The 18,536-nt window shown below is 37.3% G+C and overlaps 2 protein-coding genes across 3 annotated transcripts; one reads left to right on the forward strand and one right to left on the reverse strand.

Moving 5' to 3' along the window:
* Nucleotides 1–467: 467 nt before the first annotated feature.
* On the forward strand, nucleotides 468–14,360 carry LOC123874087 (2-hydroxyacyl-CoA lyase 1). 2 transcript variants are annotated; one of them, XM_045919263.1, is made up of 12 exons: nucleotides 468–758; nucleotides 864–982; nucleotides 3,903–4,044; nucleotides 4,473–4,630; nucleotides 7,619–7,765; nucleotides 8,722–8,944; nucleotides 9,368–9,528; nucleotides 10,502–10,687; nucleotides 11,099–11,284; nucleotides 11,796–11,898; nucleotides 12,450–12,582; nucleotides 13,158–14,360. In XM_045919263.1, the coding sequence occupies exons 2-12, from the start codon at nucleotides 935–937 to the stop codon at nucleotides 13,375–13,377; spliced, it is 1,707 nt and encodes a 568-aa protein (XP_045775219.1). In that variant the 5' UTR covers nucleotides 468–758; nucleotides 864–934; the 3' UTR covers nucleotides 13,378–14,360. The 2 variants fall into 2 exon arrangements, with proteins under 2 accessions (XP_045775219.1, XP_045775218.1); XM_045919262.1 differs by lacking the exon at nucleotides 468–758 and having other exon boundaries at nucleotides 767–982.
* LOC123874091 (DNA-binding protein RFXANK-like) lies at nucleotides 14,258–17,240 on the reverse strand. Its single transcript, XM_045919267.1, has 5 exons — nucleotides 16,949–17,240; nucleotides 16,648–16,840; nucleotides 15,716–15,845; nucleotides 15,393–15,540; nucleotides 14,258–14,506 (listed from the first exon to the last, which is right to left on the reverse strand). The coding sequence occupies exons 1-5, from the start codon at nucleotides 17,178–17,180 to the stop codon at nucleotides 14,457–14,459; spliced, it is 753 nt and encodes a 250-aa protein (XP_045775223.1). The 5' UTR covers nucleotides 17,181–17,240; the 3' UTR covers nucleotides 14,258–14,456.
* Between the last annotated feature and the right edge of the window lie 1,296 nt (nucleotides 17,241–18,536).

Raw genomic sequence — 18,536 nt, forward strand, 5'->3', positions numbered from 1 at the left:
GTCCATCACAGAGTGGATTCCGAAAAGCCTCGAAAAAGCTGCCTATCTTTAGCCACAGATCGGACTTCGTCTGTGATGGTGTTTGCTGGCGCGCGTGCTGTGCTTGTTTGGAGTGTTTTTTTTTTGTTAAGAGTGGCTGGTTTTTGTGTTAGTTGGTGTTTTTTGGTGGTGGAACTGACTGGGCCGGCGCCGCGCGTATGTCGGCGGGCGCCGGCACAGACAGAGTCCATACTTGTATAAATTCTATAACTTGAAAATATCACAAACTTGACATTGGCTAATCAGAGTAAAGCCAGATTTAAAGAAAAAAAAAAGCCACAGATCAGTAGTTAATGTATCAATCATTATTACAATCTCAATTGTTGTGATTGGCTGAATTTATGGATCCTTGTTGCAACAATGCATTATAGCCAATAGTGAGCAAGTATCAAAGGTTTTGACCAATAATTCGCAATCACAAAATGCAAATACCAAATGTCAAAGGAAGTCGTGATAATGAAAAAAATGAAATTATCTTTGCAAATTCAAGATTTATCAAGATCTTGATTATTAATTAGCTAATTAACTGATATCTGAAGTAATTAGTTCAGGTATTTTATAGAAAAAATGTATGCCTTTTCCTTGTCGCTTTGTATAGAGTACACTGTTGAAAATTGGTTAACAAATACGCATTCACTTACCTGAAAACTTAAATGTTCTTATCAAGATAAACAGGATTTTTTTTGCGGCAATTTTTAGGAACGCTCGAATCGCTCGCAGTAAGTTATGGTTTCGTAGAGAAGGGGGAATCATTTTATGATCTCACTGTGTACTTCTGATAGTTCTTGTTAATAAAATACTAATTGCTTTCAATATGTTGTTAGGACGATTTGCACGACTGTCACAAACTTTGTTACGAAGAAATTTACACATAACACCGAAATTTAACCAAGCTATGGCTATCGATGGTAACAATATACTGGCTGAAAGCTTGAAAAAACAGGTATGTGCTTAAACCTTCCCTGTAAGTTTGGTGGGGGTCAATTTAAGGAAAATTTAGAAAGTAGTGTTAAGTGTTTGAAATTATCATCATTGTTATTAACTAATAATTAAGTATGCAAATAATTAAATGTATGCTATGAAGTTACAAAGAAGTTAACCAAGAAATTAGTAAACAAACCTATACTTAAAAGTTTTTTAGTAATTAATATTAGGTAGTTTACTGGATACGCCCATTTTTTTATAATATACCTATAGGGGCATTTCACGTCAAGCGGACAGCCAAAAAAAAGTGAGGTCGTGGATTTTGTTAATACTCTGGTCAGTTATACTTCTAGTAGACGTGGATATATACACACAATGTTTTTTTCGTATGATGCTTTATTGCTGAGTTATGAGCTTTTAAAAATTTACTAAGAATGAAGTCCGTTATTTTTGGATGCTTATTATTTGTGACAATTCATTTGTAAAAAAAAGTAAAAAGCATTGTTTATTATAGTTAAAAAGTTGAAATTTTTATTTTTTTTATCGAATTCTAAATTTAAATTTTTTAACGTATAGTAAACCGGAAGTGAACATTTCAAATCGATATTTGAGTAACTTGGCCAGAATAAAAATATTTTTTTTTTACCGTGAATTAAAGCTTACATGTACTTATTTTTCACCAAAAAAAATTGTAACGTGGAGTCTAATAGTTTAGGACTTAGAGTGGTTTTATTAATTGAGATTGAAACAGTATTAATTAAAACAGTGTTTTATTTTGTAACTAGCTGATGCCCGCGACTTCGTCCGCGTGGATTTAGATTTTTAAAAATCCCGTGGGAACTCTGACTTGCCATGATAAAAAGTAGCCTATGTTACTCTGCGTCCTTTCAAGTATCTTTATGCTAAAAATCAAGTTGATTGGTTGCTTAGTCAGGGCGAACAAATCTTGTGGGAACTTTTGATTTCCCAGGACAAAAGTGGTCTATCCGTAATAGCCCATCCCCGGGATACAACGTGTTTCTCTACCACGTAAAAACATTTAAACGGATGATCCTTTAAAAATCCCGAGGGATCACCAGGATTTAGGAATGCAATTCCTTACAGCATCAGGGTTGAGGAATTGGGTCCTCGAGGTCAAAGCCAAAGTGTTTACCTGTTATAGATACCTTCCATATCAATTTATAACCGACAGTTCCCAACCAGAATCCCACCAAATCCCACCAGCTTTAGTGATGGGGCCCCTGCAGCATCTGGATTGAGGAGTTGAAATCCAAATTTTTTATGGAACAATGTCGCAAAGTTCCTTTATCGATTAAAAAAAATTACGCAAATCGGTTCAGAAATCTCGGAGATATCAATGTACATAGGTAGAAAAACACAACTCCTCCATTGTTGAAAGTCGGTTAAAAAGTAGCCTATGTTACTCCCTGGCCAATCCTCTACTTGTCTGTGAAAATCCCGTCAGAATGGGTTCAGCCGTTCCGAAGATTAGCCCGTTCAGACAGACAAAAATTTTAAAAACGTGTGATTCAGTTATGGTATCGTTTAAATAACCATATGAGCTTAATATGTGGTAGTTATTTCGAAATTACAGACAGACACTCCAATTTTATTTATTAGTATAGATTACATTTTATTTAAAAAATCTTTTATTTTTGTATATTTCATGTTAGAATGAATGAATAAATTATTCATAGCGTAGTATTTTAGCATGTTAGTGCATAAACCCGACTGCTTAGAAAGTGCTCATAGTTATATCTATGTATTCTATATGCTCTAAGTCCTAAACTATTAGACTCCACGTTACAATTTTTTTTGGTGAAAAATAAGTACATGTAAGCTTTAATTCACGGTAAAAAAAAAATATTTTTATTCTGGCCAAGTTACTCAAATATCGATTTGAAATGTTCACTTCCGGTTTACTATACGTTAAAAAATTTAAATTTAGAATTCGATAAAAAAAATAAAAATTTCAACTTTTTAACTATAATAAACAATGCTTTTTAATTTTTTTTACAAATGAATTGTTACAAATAACAAGCATCCAAAAATAACGGACTTCATTCTTAGTAAATTTTTAAAAGCTCATAACTCAGCAATAATGCATCATAGGAAAAAAACATTGTGTGTATATATCCACGTCTACTAGAAGTATAACTGACCAGAGTATAAACAAAATCCACGACCTCACTTTTTTTTGGCTGTCCGCTTGACGTGAAATGCCCCTATAGTCAGTTCTACCTACATTAATATTATCTCTTCTGATAACCTTATAAAATAAATTATTATCTTCCTGCCTGCCCAACATGTAATGAATGAATGCATGCAATGTTTCTAATGAAGTAAATAGTAAAACAGTTGCTTCTATTTTCCTGAATTTATTACCTACTACTAATATTATTTATTATTATCAATCCATACTAATTTTAGTAATTCGAAAGTGTGTGTGACTGTTCCGTTTTCACTGCCCACCCATTCAACTGATTTTGATGAAGTTTGTTATAGCTTGCCTTTCGGGGACAGGCATAGACTATCTGTTTGTCCTGGGAAGTTAAAAGTTTCTAAAGGATTCTTAAAACTTAAACCAATGTAGAAAAAATTGTGGGCATGATCTATTTAATACAGAGATGGCTTACATCCCAGAGTCATCTCTTGTTCTTTTTATCCCAAAAAATCAGAGCACCTACCTACATGATTTTTCAAAAACCCAAATCCACACAGACAAAGTGACAGTTAATAATAGTTTTTTTTTTTTTAATTTTGTGTAAAATCAAGTCTAAAGACTGGAATTTTATCAGACATTCTTGAGGCAAAAAGTTTCAGCTGCAAGCTTAGTGGGTAGTTAACATAGTCTACGATGAAATAATGTGTAGACATTTCTAGAAAATTACTGCTCATAACTTTCCCAGGTTTTCCTTAGTAATATTCCAATGTTGCAGGGTGTTGAATATGTATTTGGCATTGTTGGTATTCCTGTTATTGAAACCTCACTTGCATTGCAAGCTGCAGGACTCAAGTACGTAGGCATGCGCAACGAGCAAGCAGCATGCTATGCAGCTCAAGCCATTGGCTATTTAACAGGTATTTATATCATTATCTCAACCCGTGACTGGCCCACTACTGAGAACAAGACTCCTCTCAGAATGATAATAGTTTAGCCTATAGTCCATTACACTGGCAAAGTATGGATTGGCAGACATCACACACTGCAGAGAACATTATGCGAGAACTCTCAGGGATGCAAATTCCCTCACTATCTTTTCTTCACTGTTAAAGAAAGTGATATTTAATTACCTAATATGCATAATTCTGAAAACTTAAAGGTGAAGGTGATGATGAATAACTTAAATTATGTCATAAATTATTATCTAATAATTTGCAATTTACATAATTATGTCTGGATTTGCACTAAATATATATAATTTTTTGATGAATGTATTATTTCTACCAAATATATATATTTTTTAAATAAAATAAATGATACCTAAGTATTTGAATATAACTTCCAGGCAAACCAGGCGTATGTCTCGTTGTATCAGGACCAGGTCTTCTTCATTGTATAGGAGGCATGGCAAATGCACAAGTGAACTGCTGGCCACTTTTAGTTATTGCTGGCTCCTGTCCCGAAGACCATGAGGGTATTGGTGGCTTCCAGGAGTGGTTACAGGTATTTTATTTAGTTATTTTTAAAGGAAAATGCCTAATTGAAAAAGAGGTTTTGGCCAAGGTAAGGTAGGTTATCTTTGATGTTGACTTAATACAAGTATGTAGTATGTACCAGGTACCTATTATTATAAATGTGAGTGTTTGTTTGTTGGTTTGTCCTTCAATCAGGTCGCAATGCAGCAACAGATTGATGTATTTTTTGTATGGGTATAGTTAAAGACCTGGAGAGTGACGTACGCTACTTTTTATCCCGGAAAATCAATGAATTCCCACATCCCTATTATTAATTATAAAAAACCTAAAACCACAGGAACAAAGTCAAAGGCATTAGCAACTCAAAGATAAAGAAATAAGCACTATTAATAGCTGAACCTTGGCCAAAAATAGGGATTTTCCTTTGTGCAACCAAATCAAATACTCATATAAAATATTTAGCTATTTGTATATTATTACTATCGCGAAAATTGTAGGGAGAAGGAAAACCAAGCGCAGCAGCCTTTTTTTAAAACAACTAAAACTAGCTTAATAAATTATTATAATATATGGTTGATATTGATATAATCTTAACTAAATAGCAAAGCAGTGGGTCGGTGGTCTCCTCAATTAAGTTTTATTATAATTACCTAGATGATAATTCCACATGCTTAACGCCTAACATCAGATTAAAGTGATAATAACAGTTTATCAAAGTTATCATTATTCAAATGTGGAACCAATAAATTAAGATTCTTATAAGAAAAATATAACACACTTGAGGATGCCCGCGACTTCGTCCGCGTGGATTTAGGTTTTTAAAGATCCCGTGGGAACTGTTTGATTTTCCGGGATAAAAGTTGCCTATATCAATTACAGGGACGCAATATACTTCGGTACCAAATTTCATACAAATCGGTTAAGCGGATGGGTTTTTGGGAATCGTGGGAACTCTTTGATTTTCCGGGATAAAAAGTAGCCTATATCCGTCCCCGGGATATAAGCTAACCGTGTACCAAATTTCGTCATAATCGGTTAAACTGTTGGGCTGTGAAAAGGTAACAGACAGACAGACACACTTTCGCATTTATAATATTAGTATGGATCTAATTTATTTTCCAAATGCCTTCTTGGCCTTCCACTTCCGGTATTACTGTCCAAAAGTTTTTCGAGGCATTTGTGCCATCTAGGCGATGCATGTCCATTCATCATATTGTCAATTATTTTGTCCACAGTTGTTATAAGTATTCGGTAAGTTATCATTCGATAAGTTGTATTTTTCGAACGATAATTTACCGAATCGAGAGTTCTGAATCGCCCGGCTGAACTGCACGCACTACACCTCCCTAGCAAGTAGTAATATTTTTTTGGTTTTTATATTTTCATTTATGATAATAACTGATGATGTTGACCTTGGCAATATAATATTTCGATCACGATTGGTTAACACTTAGGAAGTCTAACATTAATTATTCTGATTCAGCATTTTTATGTCTCAATTAACTACTAAGTAATGGTTTTGCTATAGATTTTTTGTATTGAATTAACCACATACTAACAAATTAAACTAAACTTATTTTGTTCGAATGAAATAAAGAGGCCTTTGTGGAGGTGGAGCTTGATGCTTTTTAATAATCTTTATTTTTATGCTTTATATCCGTTTTTTATTTTAAAACAGTATTTTAAAACTTTAAAGTCATTCAAGTCAGTAGGTATCGAAGTATGTTGGTAAAAAACACTGACCTCTACTAATACAGGTACACTAGACCTACGTGTGCCGACCAGTTTTTGAAGCAAAGGTGATTTTGTCATTTTGGCGCCGATTGTAGCAGTAAGCGTCATGTGAGCGTACTCAGAACTCTATGTTAGTTATAAGACAATATTTTGTCAGCATAGTCTCAACATAAAGACCATTTGAGACAAAACAACAATTAAAATTCCCGGTACGATCTTTGGGCGCTTCGAATTAGCAGAAAAATAACTGGCATTTTGTATGGCACACCTCTTCTGTTTTTTTTTTTTTTTGAGAATATTAGCCATGCTATTGACTAATACTCCCCTTTTCCTTCCAATTAAGCGTAAAGCTTGTGCCAGGAGTGGGTACGACAATAGTGCAACGGGTGGGGTCTGAACCGCCGACCTTTCGGAATTCTAGGCTCTACAGTATAATTTAGTATTTGTAGTATAATTAAGTCAAGAATATATCTCTTTCAACCTGTTAAATTGGCACTGGCGCTAATCTTGTTATCTATATCACTATCTTTATTATGCTATAGATAACTATGTTATTGACCATAGCAGTAGTAAGGGCACTGTTAAAAAACATATAATTATATATTTAACTGGCTGATACCCGCGACTTCTTCCGCGTGGATTCAGCTTTTTAAAAATCCCGTGGGAATTCTTTGATTTTCGGGGATAATAAGTAGCCTGTATTACTCTCCATAGTCCATACTCTAACTAGGTATATCCATGCATAATCACGTCGATCTGTTGCTCCGTTGCGGCGTGATTGAAAGACAAACCAACAAAGAACCAGTTTCGTATTTATAATATGGGTAGTGATATGAGTAGCTATAGTATCTTATTCACGTGAATTACCGTTTTTTAAAATGCCACGGGAACCATGAATCTTTACGGGATAAAAAGTAGCCTATGTGTTAATCCAGGATGTAATCTAGCTTCATTGCAAACAGCCAAATCGGTCGATTAGATATGGCGTGAAGGAGTAACACGTGAATTTCGGTTTTCAAAATCCCGCGGGAATCATGGATTTTTACGGGATAAAGAGTAGCCTATGTTTTAAACCAAGGTATAATCTACCTCCGTTCCTAGTCAAACAAATCCAGTGTTTATTTCTATTGCCAACAAATATCAAAAAACTTTATATCCTATAAATAAATAATTAAGTGCTACATGTATAAAATAAGCCAGTTTTTTAATTTTTTTTCTAAATTATTAAATTAAGGCTATGATCGTTCCTCCTCCTCCAAATGTGTCGCCTGGTGTATGGCAGGTGGAGTCGAGTCGCATGTACAGCAAGTACGCAGCACGGCCGCCGTCGCCGCGCCTCGTGCCGCTGCACGTGGAGAAGGCGGTGCGCTACGCCTGCGCCGGCCGCCCCGGCGTCTCCTACCTCGACATGCCCGCCACTCTGCTGACGGTAAGACTATGATCGTTCCTCCTCCTCCAAATGTGTCGCCTGGTGTATGGCAGGTGGAGTCGAGTCGCATGTACAGCAAGTACGCAGCACGGCCGCCGTCGCCGCGCCTCGTGCCGCTGCACGTGGAGAAGGCGGTGCGCTACGCCTGCGCCGGCCGCCCCGGCGTCTCCTACCTCGACATGCCCGCCACTCTGCTGACGGTAAGACTATGATCGTTCCTCCTCCTCCAAATGTGTCGCCTGCTCCTCTTCATCACCAAGCCATCGCCAGCTTACTATTGAGCACAAGTCTCCTCTCAGAATAAAATAAGTTTGACCATATTCCGCCACGCTAGTCCAGTGCATATTGCCAGACTTCAGATCCAGATACATTTGGGATCCCCAACCTCACGTCATGAAGCCCTCGGCAACCTGGGCGGTCTACTCGGCTTCTGGAGCGAGCTTGGATGGATGGAGTGAAGACGAGCGGGGAGGGCCAACGCACGCACAACAGACGGAAATCAGCCCAGAGAGAAGAATATTGCCAGACTTCATACACAGCATTATGACAAGTCTCAGGCATGCAGGCATGATTTGACTGCCCGAGAGTCACGCTTGATCACAATGATTTCCTCCACCGTTAAAGCAAGTGATATTTAATTTCTTAAAACGCACACATCTTCCGAAAAGTTAGACCCTCTGACCCCCCAAATAAAAAGTCCAATGTATTAACCACTAGACTAAACCACTCTGTTCGCCAAACTTTATTTTTGTAAGGCAAAATATTCACACATAGTATATCTAAAGTGAAGACTTAAAACTACGACACTTGGGTCACATTTATAGTGCTATCTCTTGACGGTTTTGCGTCTTCGGTCTTACTTGTCACCGAGCATGAATTTTATACACCATGTATGTGGTATGTCTGAACGTGTCATGTCTATTGTTATAATGTCATTGGTCCTAATACATTTGCAGGCTGAAGTAGAGGAAGACAAAGTGCCTATGGACTATTACGCGGCTGAAACAGTTAAACTTGCTCACCCGAACCCGGAGCTAGTGGAGCAAGCGGCAGACTTGCTCGCTAAAGCACAGCGTCCTCTCATCATAGTGGGAAAGGGCGCCGCTTACGGCCGGGCTGAAGACGCTTTATGCAAGCTGGTGGAAGCAACTAAAGTGCCTTTCTTACCGACTCCCATGGGTAAGTCGTCATCATCATGATTACCTTGACAACTCTGTTTTAGGGTTCTGTACCGAAAAAGAAAAAACGGAACCCTTATAGGATCACTTGGTTGTCTGTCCGTCTGTCGTGTCTGTCAAGAAAACCTATAGGGTACCTCCCGTTGACCTAGAATCATGAAATTTGGCAGGTAGGTAGGTCTTATAGCACAAGTAAATGAATAAATCTGAAAACCGTGAATTTGTGGTTTAAAAAAAAATTAAATATGTTCACGAAAAATTTAATTCACTAAATCACATATTAGGCGCAGACCGTTAATAACTTGCAGAGTTCGAGATAAAGGCGTTAGGTATATCTTGTGCGATGGTACGGAACCCTTCGTTACCTACTGGACTATGAATATTTACTACTAGCTAGACTATCCTCTATAATTACACCTTTTAGGCAAAGGCGTGGTTCCGGACGAGTCGCAGTACTGCGTGTCGACGGCGCGCACGCAGGCTCTGCTCAAAGCGGACGTGATCTTGTTACTTGGCGCGCGGCTGAACTGGATGCTGCACTTCGGACAGGCCCCGCGATATGCGCCTGGCGCTAAAATCATACAGGTGAAACTATTTGAAATTATAATTGCGCAAACTACAAAATTATTTTCATAAAAATAATAATCATCATAATCATAATTTTTCTTCCATTACTTTAGTTTTCTGTTGTTTCTGTTATTTCATTTATTTTGTTGTTTCTGTAATTTAATTCTTTGTTGTTTCTGTAATTTTTTCTGTTGTTTGTGTTATTTTATTGTTTGTTGCTTCGGTTATTTTATTTTTGTTATTTCTGTTATTTTAGTTTTGTGAACATTTTTAAAAAATAAGGTAAGATGAGAGAAATTAATAAATGAGAGAATCATAATTTATTTATTGAACTTTGAACTTATACATGCATACAACAGCAAGAGCGAGTTTCCTACCCTCTGCACTAGGAAATACCTTTATTGCAGGTAGCAAGGTAGGAATACAAAGTTTCCTTTATTTTAAAATGTACATATTACATATGTCTAATATTAAAACTTTACTAGCCTAAAATTATAGATGAGTGTGTGTTTGTGTGTGCACGTGTGTGTGTGTGTGTGTATGCAATAGGTAATAATAGGGATACAATACTATGTAACGATGTTTTACGTCCTTTTTCCCAGAACATTTTTTGTCTATATCAAAAACATAGCATGTATGGACTATGGATACAATTATGTAATATAATTTTAACATTGTATCTCCAGCAACTCTTAGGTTGAAATCTGTAGAGCGCACTTTGACTTTGCTTAGACTTAAGTTTCAGTTAAAATGAGACAGCTTTATGCCAGCGGTATAATGCTGTCTCGTTTTAACAGTGACTTTGCTCAGCCTTAGCTTGCCAAAAATAACTTCTGATCTTTCTCGAGTTTTACATGTTACGCTCAGTATATATCTATATTTTGCATAAAAACTTTACAAAATTTTACACCCCTAAATTTTCTTAACATTTTTTGGCTTCAAAAAACATTTTTCCTGTTTGAAACATGTAGTAAATATTGTTTTTATTTAGGTGGACATATGCCCCGAGGAGTTTCACAATAGCGTGAAATCCGAAGTGGCCGTACATTCCGACATCAAACCCTTCGTAGAGGCTCTCACACTCAAGCTGAGAGACAGGAAGTTCTCTCTGCCACCAACAAGTGACTGGTGGCAGGGGCTGAGGGAGAAACAGAAGAAAAATACACAGTTTGTTGAAGTAAGTCTTTTACTGGTGATAACAACTTATAGTGGCCATATATTCCGACATTAAGTCCTTTGTCGAGACTCTCACACGCAAGCTGAGAGATACGAAATTCTCTCTGCCACCAACGAGTGACTGGTGGCAGGGGCTGAGGGAGAAATGTCCCTTACTAGTAGTAACAATCCAAAGTGGCTGTACATGTGATGATAATGTAATAATGTGTGAGTGATAATGACCGGGACCAACAGCTTAACATGTTCTCTGAAGAACGGAGAAAACGAAAAGGCCAATTTGGACATCTTATCTTCCATCCAGTTACCGACTTGGATCATGTTGCTTAAAAATCGCAATCGATTGATAAGTGTTAACATAACTAGGCCACACATCCCATATTTGAATAAAAATACAAACTAAATTTCCTCCCAGGGACAAGCGAGCAGCAAATCCATGCCTCTCAACTACTACGCAGTGTTCAAAGCAGTGCAGGCCAACATCCCTAAGGACTCCATCATCGTGAGCGAAGGCGCCAACACCATGGACATCGGGCGCGGGATGCTGCTCAACAACAAGCCCCGACACCGCCTCGATGCGGGCACATTTGCAACTATGGGTGTAAGTTTCTATTACTACAAGGTATAACCAGAACGCTAGCAAAAACTTGGATTATTATTACACTACTATTATTATTATAAACACAATCCTTATAGTGAATAACCATTTGCCTTATCTTGTAGTTTTAGTAATTTAGTATTTTTCGAACCTGCAATGTATAACGTGCAAAACTCGGGTCATTGCCCCACCTACATTGACATTGACTCCGAGTGGCCTAATTACGTAACGTTCGTTGACCTCTACGTCAGTAAGATGTTTTATTTGCAATATATTGTGAACTTTTAAATAATACGGGAACTTTAAAAAGAAACGCGTTTTTTGTGGTATCTTTTCAGTAAGTAATCATCAGTATTATCACCTGACTTAGTTTTTAGACTTAGCGTTCGTTCTGGTTACACCTCGTATACACATGGAGATAACTTAATATATAAACTTATAATCCTATGCGTCCTATCATGGCTTGCCTATGGGGGATTAATGGGGGAAAAAATAACATTTTACTTTTTTATAGGTTGGCCCTGGATTCGCAGTAGCTGCGGCGATGTGGTGTCGAGACTACGCTCCCGAAAAGAGGGTTATTTGCGTCGAAGGAGACTCCGCTTTCGGCTTCTCAGGTTAATTCATCTTCATCATCATTATCGGCACTACGGCTCATTGTAGGCCTGTTCCATTTCTTTATTTCTCTATCCTGTGATTCAATTATTTTTTTGCGTCTCGGTTCCACGTACATAATCCATTTTTAGGAATGAACTATATTGTCTTAATAATTTATAACTTGAAAAGGGAGGATATTTATTTTCTTGGAGTACCCCCTAACTTTATAAATTTTAAATCAAGACTTATCTCAAATCTGATTACGGCTAGAAAAGCTGATGGCAGATATTGAAAAATTAAAAAAAACGTCTAAATTCATATTACTAAAGCGGCAACAGCCAGGCAATATATTTAGTTAATTGACGCTGAACTGCTTTCAACTCAAAAACTCTGTATGAAACATCGAAATTGGTTAAACTGTTGGGCAGTGAAAAGCTGACAGACAAACAGACACACTTTCTCATTTATAATATTAGAATGAATTAGTTCCATTAGCATACGTTTTTTTAGTCATAATCCATTGCTTCGTGGTTTAACTTAACGGTCCGCAATGATCTTTGGTCCTCGCCAGGAATGGAAATCGAGACGATGTTCCGCTACAAGCTGCCGGTGATCGTCGTCATCGTCAACAACAACGGCATCTACGGCGGCTTCGACAGAGACGTCATGCAGGACCTGCAGTCTAGCGGAGACCTTGCACAGTGGTAAATGTTTCTGATGTTCCGATACAAACTTTAAAACAAGAGGTCCATTTTACTCTAACGCTAAAGTGTTTCAACACTCAAATTCTATCAACGTTGCTGAGATGTAAAATCTCATACTTACTAAGCCTGCTGGAGTTTCAAAACTTTTCTTTTTTCTTTTTAAAAGAATATTAGCCCCATTTATCATCACACTTATCACACTAATAATATTATAAAGAAGAAAGTTTATGTGTGTATGTTTGTTACTCTTTCACGCAAAATTACTGGACGGATTTGGCTGAAAGGAATGGAGATAGATTATACGCTGGATTAACTCATAGGCAACTTTTTATCCCGGAAAATCAAAGAGTTCCCACGGGATTTGGAAAACCTAGATCCATGCGGACGAAGTCGCGGGTATCAGCGTGTGACTAATATTCTCCTTCCCCTTCCAACTACACGTAAAGCTTGTGCTAGGAGTAGGTACGACAATAATGCAACGGGTGAAGTTTGAACCGCCGACCTTTCGAATTTCAGTCCGCTCCTTTAACCGTTGGTCTATTGAGCCTAAAAGCTTTATGACTTTTATTTTTCAGCACACCACCTACAGCTCTATCTACGGAAGTGCGCTATGAGAAGATGATGGAAATGTTCGGCGTGAGCGGCCATCTTTGCCGCACTATTCCCGAGATCGAGGCGGCGCTCAAAGACGCTGTCAACGTCACCGACAGGCCCAGCATCATCAACATACTCATCGACCCGCAGGCCAGCAGGAAGCCCCAAGCGTTCAACTGGCTCACCGAGTCTAAGCTGTGATAACTGATAACAAACAACAAAATGTAACTTAGGGCCAGCGCATATCAGCAGAAAAACAACAGTGAACAAATTATACCAATTCTTATTCTACACTAATCCAATCGAAATATAGTACAGGTATATTTTTAAGTTGCCAGGGAGGCTGTAGGGAAAAATTATTCACTTAGATATTTTTTCTTTCTGTAAAATTTTGTAGAAAAAGTTTTTTCTGTGGAAACCCCCCTGAAGTTTATAATTCAGGCTTAAAATTTATCATAAAAAGAAGAGATATTCCGAGGGCGGTTTTGAGCATTGAAATGTATACCTCATTTCGATTGGATAAGCATATAATAAGAATTGATCCTGTCGACCACCAAATAGAAACGAAAGATTTTGTATTCAAATAAACTTTTACAAGTGCTTTTGATTCGTCAATTTGTGCTGGCCCTTGCTCAGAGATGCCCGCGACTTAGTATTGCATATTGTGCAAACAGCTTAACATGACTAAATCGTAATTATTAACTTTGTTTACTTAATAAATTTCTCCTTAATCAGGAAAATATTCTTATAAAATTGGGTGCGGCTCTTGATGCAATTATATAGACTTAATGCTTGGAGCATTTTTGGTTTTATTGTAATGATAACACTAGATTTATATGGGTTAAATTTATCTATGCTGAAAAAATGTACAAAAATACTGAACGTGATTATATAGATTATGTAAATAAACAATATGAATCGATTTGTAAATATATAAGAATGTTTTTGTATTTTTATATTGCTGTAAAGACTGTCAAAATATTTAAGCATTTAATTTTTATCAGATTGGAGATATTTTTATATGGCTTAAAGGGCTTGGTGCAATGTTTGGTGAAAGGTGTATAAATAAAATAAGGATAAATCAGATTTCATTCATATATTGTCTGTCTATTGAGTCACATCACATCACATGTTTGTAAAAGTTGAACTTAAAATATATATTAAATACAATTATATTTTATATTATTATAAACTAAATCCCTGTATTTCATTAACTGCTGTAAGCAAATGAATCCATTGTGTTGGTTGTCCAAAGCAACTGAAATGGATGGGTATTTCTTTTATATCTTGCTGAGGCAGCCAATCAAAAAATTTTCTATCACAGTTTGAGCTGAAACAGAAAACGAAAGTTTAATTATTGAATTAGCACTACATAGACTAAAGTCCGGTCTGCAGTGGGATTAGCTATCTACACCAGTGGCGTGCAGCTCATAGAGGTATAAAAATACTACCTACACTAGTTGTAGTAAATCAACACTTATTTTCCATTATGACCTGCCAGAAAATAAGTTAATAGGTACCTTAATGCCCTGGCTTTAAACCTGTGCACGCCACTGATTTACGCTAATATTATTACAGAGCTAGTTTGTGGGTTTGTATGTAGGGGGTAACCTCTGGAACATTATCCCAGAGTGATATATAGGCTATAAATTATCACTAATTTTATGAACAGTCCATGTAGATAACGCGGACGAAATCGCTGTCAAAAGTTAGTGTTAGTGCGCTAGCTGAATGAGAGAACTCTCGATTTGATCCTGAATCAAATATTAGGCTATAGGCATAGTTACGTGAAATCAAAAAAAAAATTGGTGTTTATTAAGGCTACCTAGCGTCAAATGTGGGTAACATTTGACGCCTACCAGTGACGTCAAAGCCACAATGTCTTATTACAAGTTCCCTGTCATCAACTGTGGCATTGGTATGAAAAATACTACACAGATTTCTATCCTGTTGTTTTCAACAGTGAAATTCTTAGGGAAATTTCCTGTACCATTGAAGCTAGGATAAAGCAAAAATCACACTAATATTATAAAGGAGAAAGTTTGTGTGTGTGTGTGTGTGTGCGTGCGTGCGTGCGTGCGTGCGTGCGTGCGTGCGTGCGTGCGTGCGTGCGTGCGTGCGTGCGTGCGTGCGTGCGTGCGTGCGTGCGTGCGTGCGTGCGTGCGTGCGTGCGGGCATCAGCTGGTATAATAATTAAAGTTAAAGTCAATATTTACCCAGTTTACAGTTGTTGGTTGTGGTCAGAGTGTAGGCGTCTTGGTCATAGTCATTGGTAAGTGTCAAATCGGCTCCTCTAATGAGGAGTTCATTGCAAGTGTACGGGAAATCTGCTGCCGCTGCATACATGAGTGCTGTACTGCCAGACTAGAAAAGATACAAAAACATATTCAACAAGTTTTACCATTGAACTATTATATTAGACTAGTAAGACACCTTCCATTCTTTTCCAGACACAGAACATTTTAAGGATACAAAAACCATCAGTAGATTTGAGAATGAATTAAATCTAATACAGCCAGGGATTTATTATTATACTTACATCATCCTGTATATCAGAATCTGCTCCTTCGTTCAATAGAAACTTGACAACTTCGTGGTGCCCACCTGCAGCAGCAAGGTGCAGTGCTGTTTCACCTTCAGGTCCCCTCATGTTGACATTGGCACCACTCCTAAAAAAAGAGAAGCAACTCCTAAAGCAACTAGATATTCCTACATTTATATAACTGGCTATTTTTAAATAACTATAAAAAATATTTATTTTTTAATTTTATTCAGATATAAATTAGCCCTTGACTGCAATCTTGGTGGTAAGTGTTGATGCAGTCTAAAATGGAAGCAGGCTGACCTGGAAGGGGTATGACAGATTTCATTAAACCCACTAATAGCAGTTTATAATTTTGTTAAAGTGTTTACCTACACTTTAAATTTCTTAACTTTTTTTTAAATCATGGAACCAGCAGGAATCGAACCTCACATCAAAAATGAAAAAATGATTTAGTAATAGCAGTTGGTATTGGACCCATAACCGGGCTCCAAACATTTATGGTTCCCCGTTCATATCCAGTAGTTATCTTTATTTATTGTGTTGTGAAACCTTTGTATAACAGTGGACACAAGACAAGAAGTTGTGCTACACATTCGTTTGTACTAAGACTTGCCATAGAATAGAGAAATCCTAAAACAAAATAATATATTACTCAGCTCTTGTTACAGTGAATAAGAGTATCATTATTTGTATCAAGAGAAACTTTTATTTTCCTAAAAGAGACTTTAACAACAGCAGTCTTTGTTATCAATAACCAAAATATATAATCAACCTAACATAAAAACAACAATAATAAAATCTTGTCAAAAGCATTTAGTTGTTACACATACACTGTCTAGTTCAAATATTCCAGACTCTAGAGAACACAAATAGAAACACCCACATTCAGTGACCTACTAATGTGAACAATAGAAAGATCCTCTCACCACACGAGATCCTGGCAGCTGTTTAGCTGGCCGTAGCTCGCCGCCCAGTGCAGCGCCGTGAGACCGTGCTCGTCGGTGATATCAACATACTGCTCCAGTTTCACGTCGTCACGGGTTATTTCGCCGCGGCCAGCCTTGGCGTGGAAGCTACAGTCCGGCTGAGGTAGCTCGGGGACTCGCGCCTGCGTATTACCTACAAACGCGACCTTGAACTCTTCACAACTAATCCAACTCTTCACAAAGGATAATCGATATGAATCTTAACACGCCAATTACGAATTAGCTAAGATAAAACCGTCACCTCTCTGCAAATTGGTCAAAGCCGTGCACTGGACCGATTTGTAGGGCGTAAATGCACTTTTCCGGATTCCATTTAAATTGGGCGCCCAGCGCTGGTATCCTCCGCTCCCACTTTTACTGCTGTCCTGACTTCCAGAATCAAATTCGCATTTAAAATTTTCAAGATTATCTTGCTTTTCCTGTTTAATGTCTATACTTTTTCCTTCATTTTGAACGGATATTCCTTCCTCCATATTTACGACAATTTTAAGAATTTATAACTTGATTTGTTTGACAAAAATTAACAAACCATAGACTAAACGTCAATGTCAATATCGTGATGTGAACGTCAATACCAGTTTTACCAGGGACCCTACCCTAAATTATACAAGTACGCTGAAGCCAGAGATATGCTTTATAAAAAATTACGCATTTTTAGGGCTGATTCGAAGTGTCTCGAGATGCGCAACTACCGTAAAGTACCAAAATATGATCATGTAGATTACAACTCACTCACTCAAATAACGCTCACTACTGCTATCAGTGCCAGAATTGAGAATGGTGAAAATCAAATTGCTTGAAAACAGGTCGGCAATCTTAGATCCAGCGTACTTGTATTAATAGAAGGTCAGTGGCTTACTTGCCAAGTTTTTTTATAACTAGTTTTAGGGCTCTGGGCCCGGGCCTCTCTGGGCTAAAATTTCAGGATCACAGACTAGTAATCCGGAGACTTTGCCAAGGTCAAGAGATTGTCAAGTGTCATTGTGGTACAAATTTGTAGTTTGTGATCTGTGGTACATAGAGTTGCCAGTTGCTAGAAGGATAAAAACTACCGGACATAAAGGGACTAGGTACAACACCTACAACCCAAAGCCGTAAACACAGATTAAAAAACCAAATGTTATCCTAAAATGTATGAAATTCGTCTTTTTTAGGGTTCCGTATCCAGAGGGTAAAAACGAAGCCCTATTAATGTCACTCAGCTGTCTATCTGTCTGTCCGCGAGTCACAGGTCTCTAGCTCGTAGACGGAATGAGTTACAAAATTTGCTGTAGAAGGTTGACCCAAAACCAAATATTGAATTAGAAATTCAATTCAATTATTTTTCGGGGGGGCTCCCATATATAAAAAAGGAGCCGGATTTTTTTTTCTCACGTGGGGTATCATTGTTTAGAGCTCATTGAGTTATGAGTAGAGTACGAATATATATATTTTTTTTTAAATAAAGAAATAGGGACCGTCACAGTTGTCAGTTTTAGACCGTTTTTGTGATGGGCCTATCTCAAAAACTAAACTAGCGGTAGGTATAATATGTGCCATACACTGTATTTACACAACAAATACTGGAAAGAACGATTTATATAAAATGGTTTGTAAGCTGTGACCAAAACAAACGAACATTTTTGTGGGTTTTTCTTATGTTCACCCAAAATATTATGTTCATAATAAAATAATGAACGGAACGGTTTTTGGATCATGTTTGTACTATCGTATCTTGAGTCTTCGTATTTTCGTACTTCGTAGCCTTTTCAAAGGTGACTACTTAATTATGATTAGAACACTGCTTTGTCAATGATAACTTTTTTGTCATCTCAACAATTGTCGGGAAC

The sequence above is a fragment of the Maniola jurtina genome, chromosome 17, assembly GCF_905333055.1.
Source record: "Maniola jurtina chromosome 17, ilManJurt1.1, whole genome shotgun sequence".
NCBI classification, from domain to species: Eukaryota; Metazoa; Arthropoda; class Insecta; order Lepidoptera; family Nymphalidae; genus Maniola; species Maniola jurtina.